General features: G+C 34.3%; 2 protein-coding genes across 2 annotated transcripts in view; both read right to left on the bottom strand.

The window, feature by feature from the left end:
- Positions 1 to 19,226, bottom strand: part of s-cup (spermiogenesis-related protein stanley-cup) — a 199,725-nt gene that overhangs the window by 151,190 nt on the left and 29,309 nt on the right. The window lies entirely within an intron of this gene.
- Positions 2,648 to 3,623, bottom strand: LOC145665831 (E3 ubiquitin-protein ligase MARCHF2-like). Its single transcript, XM_081732951.1, has one exon. It carries the CDS (start codon positions 3,537 to 3,539, stop codon positions 2,721 to 2,723), a length of 819 nt encoding a protein of 272 aa, XP_081589077.1. The 5' UTR covers positions 3,540 to 3,623; the 3' UTR covers positions 2,648 to 2,720.

Raw genomic sequence — 19,226 nt, forward strand, 5'->3', positions numbered from 1 at the left:
ATAACCGTAACTGCATGTTAAATTACACACAAATCTATCCGCTTTCGATACAAATGGTAACACAGTGTAGAGCTATGAGATCTTCTGGAAATCTTGTATGACCCTGTTGAGTTTACTGCTAACATCCTGCTGGATATCAAAAATGGAGTCAAACCTCTGCCTCTTTAGTTTGGATTCTACTTCTTCTGGAGCTAGGTTGGAAGAACAAGGGATGATTGATGCAGCCAAGTTGTTTCTTAATCAACTTCAACTCAAACAGAACTGCTTTGTGACAAGGCGCGTTGTCATGGAGGAGGAGTCTCACATCAGAATCAAGAACTTCTGGTCTCTCAGGTTGACGTTTATTTAACAACCAATTCATAATGTTCTTGTAAGTTGCTGCTATGATGGCATGGCCCTCGGATATGAATTCCTGTGAACCGCACTTCTACTACTGCGGAAGAACACCACCAACGTCTTCTTTCTTCGTGACTACAGAAGACAGATTTTCTTCGGTTGCAGAAAACCTTTATCAACCAACCTTCTGATTTGGTTGTTTGTTAAAAGCTTGTACGAATCAAACAGTTTTTCGTCACTGGCTATGATCTTTTTGATTCAACCTGGGTCCACTAACCAATGACCTGAAGAAACTCGGTGTTCCGTTTGCTTTTCATCCAGTGTGCGTGGCACAAATAAGGCACAAATTTTCTTTATTGAATATCCTGTTCCACAATTTTGCTAAGCGTATCTTTTAAAGATGGAAAGATCATCAGGTATCATCCTTCGTGATTGTAATGATCTTGAAGCAATTTCTGTTTCACCAATTCGATTCTTTTACGAAGTTCTGACAGTTGTCGTTTAGTTGTCCTCGTGACTGCCACTTGGAAAGAATGTGCACTATCAATCACTTCTACCATTTCTGTCGCATTTTTATCAAGTTTAACACAAACTTTATTATTATCTGTTTTCTTTTCGTATTCATGACAACACTCCGCGGAACGTCTCACTTGAAGCACTATAACTGACACACCTGCTCCAGCAAAACAACGAACTCTTCATATCACGTATCGCTGTTGCCAGTCTGGAAACGTAGTAGGCGGATATTGTATTAAACTTAGCAGTTCTGCGCTTCTGTGTCCATGTCATTATGACTAAAGGAATGGGACGTTTCTCGATCACTTTTTGTCAATACAGAGTATTTGCGCCGTATGATGAGTGAAAAGTTCATGTAACTATGCGGCAAATGGCTTGAATTAACTAATAAACTTCGTAGGAATATACTTACAACCTACTTATAAGTTTTGCAATGTATTGCGGGGTCTATTGAGTGATAGTAAGATTGATAAGCTCAGAAGCAAAATTTTGCACTTATTGTTTTTCTTTTATTTAAAATCGTTTTTGAACAATGAAATGACATCTTTGAGTTTTATGTCCCACAATTATGCTGCGTGGTTTAATGGAGATGGTGTTGATGAGAAATGAAGGCAATGGTGGAATGAAGGAAGTGAAAGCAAACGGAAGAATCCCGTGAAAACCCACGCACACGGTGTTTGTCCACCACAAAGCCCACCTGAGATCGAACCAGGGACCCCACGCACCAGAGGTAAAATCTTTTTTTCTTTTTGAATTGGACGCAATTGCGCAATCACAAAACACAAGAGTTGACTACTGAACTATTCTCGTACTAGAGTTAACCTGGTTGATATTACAGCTTGGATCTTCTGAAGCTGGTGATGGCAGAACTTGCCAGTCGCGAGTTCAAATATCTCTTATGGTATGTGCCTTATGTAATTTTAGTTGCCTATGATTCTAGATTTAGTCGTTCATCGAATGCAAAGCTAGGAATACCACAGTTGAAATCTACACTCACTCCTAGCTTGAACAAAGACAGTCCTCAAATAAAACAAATGAATCACAAATGAATAATGAATAAAATCCTTCAATGCTCACTGTACCTCTACCATCGTGTTCACCATAAACTTCGTAGGAGGTGATAGATAAACGATCTTTTACTTTGTAGCTATTCCTAAAGGCAAGGGTTGAGTCTACGGGTAGGATCACAAACCAAACAAAATCGCAGCAGAGTCCAACATCTTCAAGACCAATTAAGGGCAATCAGGTCAGGATTACGATCAAGATCACCATGCCAATCATTTTCCTTGATATACAAAATGTACACAGATATCCTACTGCTTCTCGGAGGTGTCTGAGAGAAGAAATTTAGCTCAAAAGACGCGAATTGACGAAACGACAATATCCTCAATGCACCTACTCACCATAGCTTTCGAAACTCGTCAGTTTTGTAACGCGCCACTCTTCCCGTTTCACCGCATCCGTACCAATTCTTTCACTGGAACCACTCTCTGTTCTCAAACGTGAGGCTTAAACTAAAGAATAACAATTTAGAAAACGTGAAGAAGATAATTGCAAATAGGATAAATCTTTACGGGAACAGCATTAGATGCTGTGTCAGCAGCATTACAGTACTCCTTTGGCAAAATTTACTTGGGTTACTTCTGATTTTTTATAGTACACGTAAAAGAGATATTTTTTGTAATATTGTCACTGTAAATGTGTCCACATGTCACTGTTGGTTTCTTACAATACTGCAGACTTTTTCAAATACTAAATAAATAAACAAAGAAGAATTATTACTAATAAATGTATGTTTAATGATTGCCCAACATTTTCTGAAATATAATTTTTCTTCATTTAAAACTACAAAAAGAAACTCATTAGCTTTACTTTAATATTTTAAGAGAGGTAGTAATAGTAGAGGATGTAGGTGGCAGCACTCGTACAATTTCTTTTCTCTCCCACCAAGCTTTCCATACTTTGTAATGATGTCTGATGGTAATGGATGCCCAGAGAACGAAAGACAAGAAAGCCACGGACACCACAATAAGGCCAAATACCATCGACCAGAACTCTTTGCTGTACTTAATAAAAGAATCAGTTCTGAGCTGTTTACACACGAAGTAGCTGAAGTAAGCTGATAACATAAGAACTGGAATGAACAGGATGAACACAATCAAGTCCAAAATTAGTTTCGCTTTGTCCCCTGGATTGTCAGGGTGCATCAACCAGATCCACACTGATTTCAGTCTGTGCTTCTGGTACTTGGGGATCCTTTCTGTGAGATAATGGTAGCCGCACAGTTCACAGGAACTACGGTTCGATTCTCCTAACCAGTGCTCTAGACACGAAACATGAATCAATCCCACGGTACCTTTGCAGTTACAAGGAGCCGCGAATTGGCCTTCATCGGAGTCGTGGCAGATACGACAACTACTGCTATCGGCCTCCAGCGATGTTGACGGCGACGGGTCTTCTGGATTATGTCTCCTAGAGGAACTGAACGACGGTTGAGATTTTACTTTTGGATCGACGCCTGGAATTATAATTTCTATAGTGTTGTTTTGTTCTTTGATGACGGGAATGACGACACTATATCGCTTGGCATTTATGATGGGAAATTCCATTTCAATGACTCTGGTGGTCACTGGTTCTCGGCTGCTTGTGCCAGACACGGCTTCGTCAGGGTCTCTAAAGCACCACATGGTGACGCTGCTTGTAGATCAAGAACGAGAAAAACCTTTCGGAAATTGAAGATTAGCGTTGGAACTCTATAATATTGAATGTATTTATTTATGGTTACCAAGGAGTACATTACATATACAATTGTTTGGAAATGCATTATGGTTAAACAAGCATTGTTGATTTCAGGTTACTGTAACTTATCTGTTGCTGCGATTCTACCTTTAGATGTACTTAAAACTTCCTGCTGTTTTTACCAATCAATTTCATAACTGTTCAGATTATGTATTGGTACAAATTTACTGACTATTATGAAAATAATATGTAATCAAAACTATAATTTTGAACTCTACATAAAAGAAGTTCAGGTAATGTGAAGCCTGCTTTTTTCTCTCTGGAGAATTTCATCGGTATCAGCGTTGCCAGATCAAGCATAATGATGCTAGATCTAGCATAATTTGCATGTCTTTAGCATATAGCATCTTGCTTTTAGCATCCTACCCGAATCTAGGATAATTTCAGCAAGTTTATCAAAAAGCTGTAAAACCTGGAGATGAGAAAGAAGTTGGTCGTGGGAAGAAAAAGAACGGCAGAAATGTATCCTCTTCCATTGATTCATACAGTCGGTAAACCATACAGCCAGTCTTATTTTCCGAAGAAAGTTAGAAACGGCTTTGGGCTTTTTTTTTTTGTAGCTCCACCCAGGGTTTTCTAATCCTTTAACTGCGAGGCATGGGCGGAGCTATGGGGGCCATTCTCTTCCCAACTTTTTGACAACTTCACTGTCTTTATTTCTTACTTCATGACTATCTTTATTCCCAAAGTGAAAAGTCTGAGACCGACCAGAAATCTGCCCCCCCAGCAGGCAATTCCCAACTCCACTTATGCTGCGAGGCAATTTTCTTTCAAAATATGCAAACAAACACTTTGCATTCATTTATACGATATATACGCCATTGAGTCTGGCAAAGACTGCACTAGTTTAGTTGAGTTAAAGCTTTAGTGCAGCGTTTCCCAACCTTTTTCAACTTGCGGCACACTACGGGTGTTACCTGGATTCTCGCGGCACACTTATAGATATTATTATTTGTAAATATAAAACACAGTGTTTTTTTTTCTGTGATTATTGATCTCCTCCCAGAGAAGAAAGCTCTGTCACTGTTTTTTCCGCCTTGGTAAATCATTATGCTTATTTTTCATTCTAATTTAAAAATAGAAAACAATTGCAATGAAATATTGGACTCAGGTTTCTAAAAATACGCTTTCTGTTTAAAAACTGTATCCAACCTTTTACTAAGAAAGAAGATCACTAAATAACGAACAAACAAACATATCTCTTTTACTTTTAAAACACAAATGTAGGTAATTTGTCGAAGGATTGAATGATATTTTAAATTTTCAAGTTACGAAATAGTCCGCAACAATAAAGAAGCAATAATGGTCATAACAATGATAAATATTTTTTCAACATTAGAAATGTACAGAACAGTAACCCGGTATGAAACTTAAAATTGTAGATTCATAGTAGAGGTTCATAGTATTGTGAAATACAAATATACATTTTTCCCTACGTTTTGCAATTTGATTGCTATAAAATTAATAATTTTGTTTCGATTCCTCGCGGCACACCAGCGGTCTATTCACGGCACACCAATGTGCCGCGGCACACCGGTTGGGAAACGCTGCTTTAGTGCGTGAAGTATTGAGTTCTATCCACGCATTCTTGCGCTCTGCGTATTTTAAGTTATGTTATCGTATCTCAACTTCGTTTTTTTTCTTTCTTTCTTTCAAAACTCCTGAATTAGTAATCATGAGGATCTAGCATAATTTGACCGAAACTAGCATAATTTCGATCGGGTTTCGGAATAATTCCGAACTGTGAGTCTGGCAACGCTGATCGGTATTGCAGTAATTTTGCAACGTTAACTGAGGATGCGAGTAGCGTACACAAACACATGTTGAAACATTCAGGTAGAAAATCATTGAATTCAAGTCAGGACATGAAAGTCCATATTTGTAGATTTACAAATTTTCCCAAGGTTTTCCCTAAGTAGTCATATCGAAGTTTGTCCACATACCTTCGTTGCAGGGTGCCTTTGTTTAGTGAATAGCAACGAGTTAAATGTATACCAGAAGTTCTTATACAGCTGTCTCGTAATTCCATCATTGTGTCAATTAAGGAAGTAAGAAAATTGTCAATTTAATGTAACATATGGATGTTTGAAAATAGTCTAACCATGGGAGGTGAGAGAGAGATCTGAAATGACTTTTAGAAAGTTTGGAAACATGAAAGAAAAGGATACAATTTGAAATTGACAAGCTTTTTGTAACACTGTTACAATTGGAACATTGTGTCATTAAAAGAAAAGAATATATTGTCAGTGAAACGTAACATATGGGTGCCTGAGAAAGTTTAACTGTTGGAAGCCAGAAAATACTTTAACAGCAGGACGTGAGAAAGTCATGTAACCTGAGAATGGCATGAGTAGGGAGAGAATTCTTTGATGTGTACTAAAGAAAGAAAGAAACATATACACAGGTGTACTGTAATTTTGGGTGGTCCAGTTTTTGGAGGTGGAGGGCGAACTGTGCTCTGGACATTGCTTAATTGGGGGGACTGTAATTTCTAATGCATGGAAAAAAAAGAAATAGGAGACACCTGCTTGTATGTGTGTGTTCCAGGGTTTTTGGAGGTGGAGGGGGCGAACTGTGCTCTGGACATTGCTTAATTGGTACTGTAACATCCACCCTATGGAGAAATAGCAATGAGTATACTGAAGGAGAGAGAATGTAAGAAATACCTTGAAAATGTTAGATTGCCTCATACTGAGAGACATGGCACAAGATTGCATAGGGAAAGTGTAGTGTCCTTTTGAGCAAAGGACCAGTTTAAATTAACGTGAGAATAGTTAAAATTACTACAATAGAAAGCGAAACTTTTTTTGTGTGTGTGGATGAGAAAACGTCATGTTGGTTGCGACACACGTGTATGTCTAAGTCTTTTTAGAAAAGAAAGAAAAAAAAAGATCTTTTAAGTTGTTAGGATATAGAAAGTTATTTGAGAAAATGTATGTGACATTTATTGTTGAGGGATGAGACTCCCTGTAATTTCGACTTGAACGTAACTGTTTTTAGAAAAAAAAAGATTTTTCTGACTTGTCAGACAGAAAAATGTTCCATTTAGCATCATGCCCTGATAGAATAAAAAAAGAAAGAAAAGAAAAAAGCCCTTTTTCTGTAAAAGATTCTTGTTAACTTTAAAGAATAGCTATTGTACTTGTTTTTGTGAAAAAAAAACGGAAGTGTGTGTGTGTGTGTGTGTGTGTGTGTGTGAACGCTGGAACCACCCAGGTTAACGAATATATATAACGAAGTTTGAAATGAGACCAGATTATATAGTGTGCTTTTAGCGTTGTGGAAACTTGACTTTTGTATTTTTTCTGTGACTGTGTTGTTTGGAGAATAATTTTGGAATTACTGGAAGGAAAAAAAGTAAGTTAAAATTTACCATTTATATAAATAAATATTGAACTTGGATTTTAAATGTATTTACACGAATTAAAATGACTTGTGTTTGCTTTTATTTATTGTATAAATGTCAGATAAAACCGTTGTTATGAGACTTATTTGTGAAGATTGAAATACGGAAACCAGAAATGTTGTGTATTTTGTGGATATTTAAACGCTAAGAAACCTATAGTGAACGAACAAGTTATCTACCTATCTAGGAAAAGAGGTATGAACGTGAACATATAACAAAGCGAGAGCGAGAGAGGGAGGAAAAAAAAAGAAAAAAGTTTGCTTTATTGTAGGCTATGGAACGGGGTGCTAGCTGTTGCGGGGCGGGAGGAGGAAGGAAAGAGCGCGAACGATAGATGCGGGAAACACACATAAATGCGTTAGTGTGCGTGAGAGGAGAAGAGAGGGGCGGGGGAGAATATGTTTGTAGTTTAACGCAAACAGCAAGAGAGGGAGAGAGACAGAGAAAAATGCAGGAACCACACATACATGTATTGGTGTGCGTGAGAGGGGTGAGGATAACCTGAATGCTGCCTCAGGCCCTTTTTTATTTCTAGCTGAATGGAATGGAATTTACGGTGTTTAAAAGGAACGGAGAAAGTTTGATTTTGAACACAGAAACTGTAAGTTTGTGTAAGCCATGAGAAACGGAATACCAAATAAACAAAAACGAATAATTTATTTGTTGATATCAGTGGTGTATATGCACGCGTTTATTGAAATTTTAAGTGACTATTTTTTTCTTTAAAAATATGTGTGTCAATTGAAATAATAGAAATGGATTTATCAGATATGCCTATGGGAAAGAACATGTAAAGTATAGAAATGTTAAAATGTTAATACTTACCTAGGATAAACTGTTTTGTTTGATGATTGAAGCACATACGAAGCACTAATATATGGCGGGAAAAAAAAGACGGGAAACGACAAAATGAATTTGTCGGTAAACGTATGAGGAAATGCCGGTTCTACAAATAACACGAGGCCGATACGATGTGATGCTAACCGCACAAAAGCATGTATGCTACTGACATGTGTTGCTATATAGGTGGCGTTGATGCAAAAAGACTAAGATTTTTTCCGTATAATAACTTTAAATGGGCGTAGCTCCTAAACGATTGATTATACGATAAAACGGATTACAGAAATCGATTTGTTAGGTCAAAATCTATATAGAAAGACACCTTACATGATAAAATTGAACAATTTTTTGTGGGGGGTAACAGTGGCGGGTGGGTATGTAGGGCTCTAGCATTACATTTTTGGCTTTTGACGGCCAACTATTGGTTGTAGAAAGAAAAGAAAGGTATTTTCTTGAATGTTAGGACCTAAGGAACACTACTATACAGATTAGAACAATGTAACTTGAAAATAATTTTAAATGGTCATAAATCCTAAACGGTTCATCGCAGGTGAAAATGGACAACAGAAATCGATTTATCAGGTCAAAATCTATATAGAAAGACACCCTACATGATACATTTGAACAATTTTTATTTTTTTGATTTTATACAGTGTGTTCCAAAAGTATAGTTTTTTATTTTTTCGCTTTTGATGGCCAAGTATTGGTCGTAGAAAGAAAAGAAAGGTATTTTCTTAATTGTTAGGACCTAACGAACACTACTATACAGATTAGAACAATGTAACTTTAAAATAATTTTAAATGGTCATAAATCCTAAACGGTTCATCGTAGGTGAAAATGGACAACGGAAATCGATTTATCAGGTCAAAATCTATATAGAAAGACACCCTACATGATACATTTGAACAATTTTTATTTTTTTCGATTTTATACAGTGTGTTCCAAAAGTACAGTTTTTTTTATTTTTCGCTTTTTTGGCCAAACTATTGGTCGTAGAAAGTAAAGAAAGGTATTTTCTTAATCGTTAGGACCTAACGAACACTACTATATACATTAGAACATTGTAAATTGAAAATAATTTTAAATGCTCATAAATCCTAAACGGTTCATCGCAGGTGAAAATGGACAACGGAAATCGATTTATCAGGTCAAAATCTATATAGAAAGACACCCTACATGATACATTTGAACAATTTTTATTTTTTTCGATTTTATACAGTGTGTTCCAAAAGTACAGTTTTTTTTATTTTTCGCTTTTTTGGCCAAACTATTGGTCGTAGAAAGTAAAGAAAGGTATTTTCTTGAATGTTAGGACCTAAGGAACACTACTATACAGATTAGAACACTGTAACTTGAAAATAATTTTAAATGGTCATAAATCCTAAACGGTTCATCGTAGGTGAAAATGGACAACAGAAATCGATTTATCAGGTCAAAATCTATATAGAAAGACACCCTACATGATACATTTGAACAATTTTTATTTTTTTCGATTTTATACGAGGCATGTTCAAAAAGTACATTTTACATTTTTTGCTTTTTTGGCCAAACTATTGGTCGTAGAAAGAAAAGAAAGATATTTTCTTAATCGTTAGGATCTAACGAACATTACTATACAGATTAGAACATTGTAACTTTAAATTAAAAATTTAATGAATTTGCATAAACAATATGGCGTCGATTTTTTTCAAACTTTGGAAATATGTTTATTAAAGGATATATTTTTGTATGAATAGGTAAAATGAATGATATTACTAAAATAAATACCATTTTTGCGCGTTTTTTACCGCAACCGGTGCGCGCCGCGCGTTTTTTACCGCGACCGGTGCGCGCCGCGTGGTATTTGCGCCCGGAAAAAAGGTTTTTGCGACGCGGGACGCGTAAAATATTGCCGCCCGCAAACTGCGCGATGTATTGCCGGACAAACAACACTCGGTAACTTGCTATGGTACATGTACACACACGCACAGTCTTATACACACTAATGTGAATGTTATGGTACAGGTGGCGTTGTTTGAAGAAACAAATATGGCGGATGAATTTTAATGTGTTTTCTTTACATTAATCTAGTATACATTATTTTTAAAACACTAATAATTAAAAATTTAAACAAGTTAACACAAACTTAACCGAACTTTTCCGAACATTGCCGAACAAACAAAAATGTATGTAGAATTTTGTACATATTGGTTAATGTACCACACAAATAGTTCCGAACTTAACCGAACATGAATATGAAAGTTTATTTACAATTTGTGTACATGTTTATACATGTATTACACAAACTTAATCGAACATAAACATAAAAATGTATTATCATTTACCGTACACGTTTTGTATACGTATACTTTGCATGAAATATAATTTAATTACCGTCCAAAATAATAATTATAATATTAACACGGAGTATAACACTACTACTTGTATAAGCTACAACACAGTTTGTAGTCTCGTACGCAAACGCAAATCGTTTTGTAGTCTCGTACCCAAAAGCATTTCATTTTGTAGTCTCGTACCCAAACGCATTTCGTTTTGTAATCTCGTACACATGTGCTTTAACATATTTTAAATTTAGTAACAGTGATATTACACAATATGATGTAATTTGTACCTTATGTTAGCGGGTTTAAAAAAATTTCTTTGTTGCTAATGCTAAGAATTTCTTTTGTTTGCTTTGCTGCAGGTGTTTAAACCGGTTTAAACTGGTTTTGTTATTTTTTTTTGTTAGGCATTGTGTATATATACCTCCGTTGCTAAGGAAATATTATCATATGTATGCTGGTAACCGTACCTTGAACACAACATTTACTTAGTGAATAAATTTATACAAACATATAATAAAAGAAATATTAAAATATTATATTTACAAAAGAGTAGTAATATTAACTGTATTGTTGCAGTTGTTGAAATTCAAAACAACAAAAGAAGAAAAAACAAAAGAAGAAAGGAAGGAAGAAATCCTGATTTTATCTCAAGTTTACAATACATAACAGATTTACTTAGAAGATCATCGTAAGTATATTTACATACTATACATATTTGAATGATTATGTTTTTATACTTTGATTAAATATTCGTATATAAAGTATTATTTTTAAAAATTGTAAACTGATAAATATTTACAGTAATATTTTATTTAAAACATACGAAAGTTGTTTTATCATTGTGCAAAACGTGTTTTTAATACGATTACATTGTATTTTAACAGCAAAGTTGTTGCAAAATTTTAAAGATGATCACAGTCCATTTTAACATTGAAGTTCTTGCAGAATTTTAAAAATGTTTACACTCTATTTTAAGAACGAAGTTCTTGCAGAATTTAAATGATGATCTATATTTTTATATATTGTTGTATTTATTTTAATGTAAACTAATTTTTGTTTTTATATTTTACAGATGGAATTTCTCGGTGCATCATACGTAAACGAGTTTAACGAAATTGACGAAATTTATTTGGCTGGAGCTATAGAAGGCCTGCACACTAAGGAACGCGTGTTGGAGACCTGGTGGAGAATTATGGATAAGCAACGCCAGGGATTTCGTGGCAGTGAAAGGTATGATACCTTGCTATCAGCTCTTTTTAATTTTTATCATGATAATCAAGCACTTATATTGCAATATGCAATGTCTAGTGCTGACATTGTTGACTTGTTCACACACGGATTTTTCCGTGAGCAAGTCATGTATCAGTGGGCACATGATAAATTCATTCATTTTAATTATTTTAATTGCGCACAAGGTGATAGGATTAATGCAACAGAGGTAGCCGAATTTTGTAATTATGGATCGCGTTTTATTTTGGTTCATAATAATGTGTCGCCATCTGTTGAAAATTCCGTAACCTCGGTCCACCAAGAAAGTCAACCCTTGGAAAACATACTTCAAGAAGAAGATTTTAATTTAATTGATGAAATTATTAATGAACAAATACAAAATGAAGCAGCAGATGGTACACAAACTAATCAAAATTCCGCAGTTTTAGTAAATTCCGATGAGTTTGGAACATCTGATTATGTGGAGGCTTTATTAAACGAGTTATGTGAAAACGGACAAAATCCTGTGGATGTTGTAAATAATGCAGTACAGGTATCAAGTGTACAATGTTCACGGGATACTCGTGGTTACGGAATGGGCTCTCCACAACCTAGTACTTCCGGTTACGTTCCTCCAAGTGAACGTAGCGGACATACAGATGTTCAAAATACAGGGGAAGGTAATTTCGAAGTAGTACATGAAAGCAGAAAAAGTTTCACTAAGTTTAACTTGGTGGGACATGAAATTGCGGTAAGGCCAATGGGAAATGAAGAAATTATAAATCCTGCGGCCTATATTGAAAACCTAATGAACTTCGCATTGGATAATGTATTGAACAATGCGAGACCTAACGATTTTGTTGGAATGTACATTGATTCCTCCAATAGTAAGGATAAGAAAGCAGTGTATGTTCCATGGAGACGCCGCAAAGACATTTCTGCTAAGTCCGTTTTAGCTTCCATTACTAGAGTGTTAAATAGTAATGAAGACTTCCTTTTAGGTAATCATGTCCTCTTTCGATTTCATATAGTAAATTCGATGTTTGGTGCAGGAAGAACACGTGATAATAATTCCACACTAAACAAATATTTGCCGTTAAATGAATTTTTAGTACAACATTTGGTTGAGCTTCCGGGAACCGATAATGACAAACTTTGTTTACCTAAAAGTATTGCTTGGGGTATAGCAAAGCATACCGAAACACGTCAAAATTTGAGTAATTTAACAGATCCAACTAGAGATACATTAAAAGGTAGAGCAATTAAGCTTTGTACTGAGGCAGGTGTTAGCGTTAAAGATGGTTGCGATTTGAATGACGTAGAATTGTTTCAGAAACATTTAACTCCAAACTATGAAATTATTATTTATGAAAAAGTACCCGAAAGCAAACGTGAATTTAGAGTACGTTATCCGGAAACACAAGTACAAAGACCAGAGTTACAAGATGCAAAACCCATTTATATTTATTACGATGAAAGGGGAAGTATTGGACATTTTCGTCCTATTCGTACTATAACGTCATTTCTAAGAAAAGAAAAGTATTGTTTACATTGTTTAAAGGGTTTTAATGGTTTGAATCGTTTTCATAAGTGTGAGTTAATGTGTTCATCTTGCGAACATATGCATAAACTTGATGTTACGATGTATAAAATGAAATGCAATGCATGCAATAGATATTTTACTAGGGGTGAATGTTTCGACAATCACTTAAAAGGTAATAAAATTGGCAAGAATGTGTGTGAATATGTGAAAGTTTGCATCAACTGTAATGCACTCTATGATTTAAGAAGACGTAAATCTGATCATACATGTGGTGAATACTTTTGCAGTACGTGTCGTGAACATGTACAGGAAGGTCACTCATGTTATGTGAAGAAAGTAAAACCTACTCATATCAAGAGGTTTCTTTATATTGTCTTTGACGTAGAAACCATGCTCAAACCGGAAAATGAGCGTGGGGAGCGGGAACACGTTGTTTGCTTGGTATGTGCTAGACATGTATGCCATAAATGTATGAATAACGGCATTGATGAAGCCTGCAGTACATGTGGTGATGAAAACGGTAACCGCTCGTTTTCTTTTAAAACCATTGATGAATTTATTACACATATTTTATTAGATAGACCCCTATTTAGTAAAGTATGTGTCATAAGTCATAATGGTAGTCGTTTTGATAGCATTTTCTGTTTGAGATCTCTCATTGAGTCCCAGCATATCATTCCAAAAACTTTAATTCAGGGTCAAAAGATTTTTAGTATTTCTATTCATAATAAAATTATTTTTAGAGATAGTTATTTGTTTGTTGGTGTAAAATTATCAAAATTACCTAAGACGTTAGGCCTTTCAGAAAATTTAAAGAAGGGAGATTTCCCATACTTGTTTAATACAGTAGAGAACCAAAATTATGTAGGACCATATCCGGGAATAGAGTACTATGATCCTGAATCGCGATCTGGTGAAGAAAGAAAGCGGTTGGAGGGATGGCACCAAGAACGGGTGCAATTGGGAGAGCAATTTAATTTGCAAAAGGAAATGCTGGAATATTGTGAAAATGATGTGAGAATTCTCACAGAAGCTGTTATTAAATTTAGTAATATCATAGAAGAGAAAACGGGTGGATTACAATGTTTTCTAGTATCGTCTACGATTGCAAGTTTAGCCATGCAAACATATCGTACATCATATCTTCCAGAAGAAAGTATTTCTGTTATACCACCTTTGGGGTACCATTATAAAACAAAAACCAGCGAAAAAGCAATGAAATGGCTAAAGTATATGGAACACCAAATGGGTATAGAAATCCAGCATGCTGGACGAAACGGAGAACAATCTTTTGGAAGGTATAATGTTGACGGATACAATGCAGAGCTTAATGCCGTGTTCGAATTTATGGGGTGTTACTGGCATGCCTGTAAAACGTGTTTTCCAAATAACCGTAATGCCATAATAGATAATGCACATGGTCCGTACAGCACATTTGAAAAAAGGTACGAACATACGGAAATCCGGCGAAAATATTTCACAGAAATTCTAAAAATGAATTTGTATGAAATATGGGAGTGCTCTTGGGATAATAAAGTACGCACAGATGTAGATTTACAAAAGTTCCTTAAAGAACATTGTGATACTACTGCTGACTTTCTTATTCCTAAGAGTTGCTATAACGGAGGCCGTACTGAAGTATTTCGTTCATATGTGAATTGTGCGGACGATGAATCCATTCTTTATTATGATATTACATCGTTATACCCCTACGTCATGGCAAGGAAACCTCTTCCGGTGGGGGCACCTAAGGTGCATAAGGGGCCGGTTTTCCCAGATGTGGGAAAAATTCATGGGATTGTAAAATGTACTGTATTGGCTCCTAAACAACTCTTTTTTCCCATCTTACCGTATGTAGCACAAAGCCGATTAATATTTGGACTTTGTAGGCTATGTATGGAAGGAGAAACTATTGATAATTGCACACATAGTGATACTGAACGCGCATTAACTGGAACTTTTTGTACACCAGAGCTTCACCGTGCTCTTGAAAACGGATATAAAATCGTCAAAATTTATGAAATATGGGAATTTGAACTCATGGGTTCTGAAGATCGGAATTCACCTAGTTTATTCCGGGACTATGTGAATACGTTTCTTCAGATGAAGCAGGAAGCTTCAGGCTATCCTGCTTGGTGTAAAACTGAAGAAGACAAAAATAAGTATATTGACGATTACTATGCTCACGAAGGCATAAAATTAAATAAAGATAATATTAGGACGAACCCTGGACTTAGACAATGCGCGAAGTTGTACCTCAATTCCTTATACGGAAAATGGGGACAGCGCACAGATATGACACAGTGTGTAATTATTGATAGTGGGGCAGAGTTCCATAGGTACCTTGCTACACCGAGATATGAGGTTCATAGTGTTATTCCAGTTGGTGATGAACATCTTATTCTAACATATAAAGACTTGGAAACCGAAAATGTACCTCTGCAATTTTCCAATGTTGTCCTTGCCGGTTTTATTACTTCATGGGCCAGGCTACAATTATATGATTTACTTGTGACTGTAGGACCTGAAGACGTAATTTATTGTGACACAGACAGTATTATGTTTACGTGTAAAAAAGATAGGGAACCTCCGTTAAAGCTTGGAAGCTATTTGGGTGATCTTACTGATGAAATTGAAGAAGGGTGGGAGTTTGTAACGTTTATAGGCTTAGGGCCAAAAAATTATAGTATGCGGCTTAAAAATGCCGCAGGGGAATTTCGGAATATTTTCAAAATTCGGGGAATTACACTAAATGATAGGACCTCTCAAAGAATAAACTTTGAGAGTTTCTATGGATTAGTGACAGGAAATATTAATTGTACAATTATAGAAAATCCAAATAGTATTGTGCGGAAACAGGGCTTCACTATCTTTTCACGTAAAGAGACAAAAACACACCAAGAGGTAAACAAAAAACGTAAACGTATTGACGATACACAAAGTGACGAACCAATACCAAAGACAAAAAGTTTACCTCATGGATATGTATCATGATAATTTTAGCTTGGCTTATAAGTGATTGTTTTTATTTATTTATTTATTTATTTATTTTTTTAACAAATCATTAGTAGAGTATGACTATTTATTTATTTATTTATTCTATCGTTTGCTGAGCAAACTTATAAATTGTAAACCAAAGTATACATTTCATTCTAGTCATTCATTTATTCTAGTCATTCATTCATATTCTAGTCATTTCAAGCTTTAATATTTATTGTATAGCTTATTTTTGATTTATTTTTAATTTATGTTGTTAATTGTGTGAGTGAGTGAGTGTGTGAATGAGTGTATATAAAGTAAAGTATCTATTGTATGCATTCAGTTTAATACAAGATGTTAAAGTTTCAACATCCATCAACCATTTTAATTGCTGGTCCTTCACGTGCGGGTAAAACATGTTTTGTAAATCGATTATTAAATGAACGTGATCAAATGTTTACTATGAAATTTAATGAAATTGTTTGGTGTTATGGTGCAGTCATACCAAATTTAGATGCAAGTTCAAAAATTCGATTTATAGAAGGAATTCCAGATATGAATAATTTTGAAATACAAGAAAATTCATTATTAATATTAGATGACTTAATGTCTGAAACCAATGGTGATGTTGCAAACTTATTTACAAAATATGCACATCATAAAAAATTAACAGTAATATTTATTGTTCAAAATTTATTTCCAAAAGGAAAACATGCCCGTGATATAAGTTTAAATGCACATTATATTATAGTATTTAAAAATCCTCATGATAAATTACAAATACAATATTTAGCAAGACAAATTATGCCACGATATAGTAAACAAGTTGTGAATGTGTTCGAAGATGTAACACGTGAACCTCACACTTATTTGTTATTTGACTTAACTCAAAAAACAAATGATGCATTACGATTACGTACAAATATTTTTCCTAATGAAACACTGCATGTATATGCAAATGTAAAAGACAGTAATTCAGTCGTTTACGTTTAGTTTAGTTCAAGATGTTGAAGGTGAAACAACACTTTGATACTCTCCGTGCTTTGTGCAAATGCAAAAGCGCAAAGCGAAAACAAATTATACGACATGCATCTGGTGATTTAATACGTACTATTTCACAAGTTGCTAAAAACACAATAAAAGGAAACATTCCGTTGAATTCACGTCAGAAGCAACGTTTACGTAGACATAAAAAGATCTTGCGTGCTTTATCTGCGCAACGTACAGCACTTAATAAGAAAAAGAAAATTTTATTACAGAAAGGTGGGGCATTTTTACCATTAATTTTAGGACCATTACTTGGTGCAGTAGCAAGTAGTTTGTTTGGAAGATAAGTATGTCGGAATTTCGTAAAATGATATTAGTGCCTGAAAATGCAATGCAACAAATGCATGCAAATATAAAATCAATAGATTCACATCAATCGCGTTTAGATGAAGAAATGAATAGTATTTTACAACGTCGTAATCTTAGTATTGAAGAAAAATGGAAATTGTATCAGCAAGCATTACAACAATATTTAAATTATACTTCATCAGTTTCACAAAATCCAATTACGTTACCTATTATTGAAAAAGATGTTCCTCAAACATCATCATTATTATCTCAAGAAGAAGAAAAAAATAATTCTATTTTACCCTTTGTATCAGACATTTTACAATCAGTACCAAAAACACAACGAAGGAAAACAGATCTATTATTAAAACAGTTAACAAGTTCTGATAAAATTCATTGGGATCAATCAGGAACAGTACGTATTCAAGGGAAAATTATACCAGGTTCTAATATTATTGATTTAATAAATGATGTTGTTCGTACACGAAAATATTCAAGAAATCCGATAGGCATTCACGAGTTTAAAAATTTATTGGATGATCTTAATGTACCACGTGAATTTATTTCTACTCCTATAGTGAAATCACATAGCAAAGTTAAAAAATCACAAAGTCCAACACTAGTAACAAATATTTTTAAAAACTGGAAAGAATATAAAATGTAAATAAAAAATGGGAAAATTGTCAAAATTATATTATGATTATACAAATCCTGCTTCTTTATCAAGTATTAAAACATTACAAGGAAAAACAAAATTATCAAAAAAGAAAATTAAAAATTGGTTAGCATCTCAAGATGCATATACATTACATGCACCAGCACGTAAAGTATTTGAACGTAAACAATATTATGTTAGTGCACCAAATGAAACATTACAAATGGATTTAGCAGATATGCAAAATATTGCAAAGTATAACAAAAATTATAAGTATATATTATGTTGTATCGATATTTTTTCACGGTATGCGTATTGTGTTCCCTTAAAAACAAAAACAGGTCCTGAAATGGCAAAAGCAATCAAAAAAATTTTAAAAAAATTTAAACTACCCGTGTTTAATGTACAAACGGATTTAGGTACAGAATTTTATAATCAACATGTAAAACGTTTATTTAAAGAATACGAAATTAATCATTATAGTGTACATTCAGAAATTAAATGTGCATTAGCTGAACGCTTTATAAGGACATTAAAAGAAAAATTATATCGTTATTTTACGGCTAAAAATACATACCGTTATATAGATGTCTTAGATCAATTTGTAAAAAATTATAATCATTCGTATCATAGTAGTATTAAAATGGCACCAGCCAATGTAAATTACTCTAATGTTGATCAAGTTTTGAATACGTTGTACGGTGATAAAACGAATAAAAACAAATTAACATGTAAATTTCAGCCTGGTGATTATGTGCGTGTTAGTAAATATAAACATAAATTAGAAAAGGGATATTTACCAAAATGGTCACAAGAAATTTTTATTGTTGATAAATGTATTCCGACAAATCCTATTACATATAAATTAAAAGATTGGAATGATGAGGAAATTAAAGGAATATTTTACACAGAAGAATTACAAAAAGTAAATGTAAATTCAAACAAAACATTTTTAATTGAAAAAGTATTAAAACGAAAAAAAGATATGATGTATGTAAAGTGGTTGGGATATCCATCAAGTATGAATTCATGGATTAAAACAAATTCTGTTCAGTCTTCAAAATGAGTTCAATGATAGAACATGATTTCTATGTTACTCTTCCTTCAAATGCTAGTAGTGAAATTTTTACTGATAATACAACTTCTTCATTTATAGTAAAGTTAGCACAACCTATTCACTTAAGTGAAGGAGAATGGTATGTTGCATTAACACAACTTAATGTTCCTTTTAGTTTTTATAATGTAGGTAAAAATGAAAAAATTGTAATTGAAACCATCGTTAA

Source organism: Thermobia domestica, chromosome 1 (assembly GCF_964235325.1).
Source record: "Thermobia domestica chromosome 1, izTheDome1.hap1.1, whole genome shotgun sequence".
NCBI classification, from domain to species: domain Eukaryota; kingdom Metazoa; phylum Arthropoda; class Insecta; order Zygentoma; family Lepismatidae; genus Thermobia; species Thermobia domestica.

What these genes read in the sequence shown, in the direction of transcription:
- LOC145665831 (XM_081732951.1), bottom strand. Translation starts at nt 3,539, where the DNA reads ATGTGGTGCTTTAGAGACCCTGACGAAGCCGTGTCTGGCACAAGCAGC.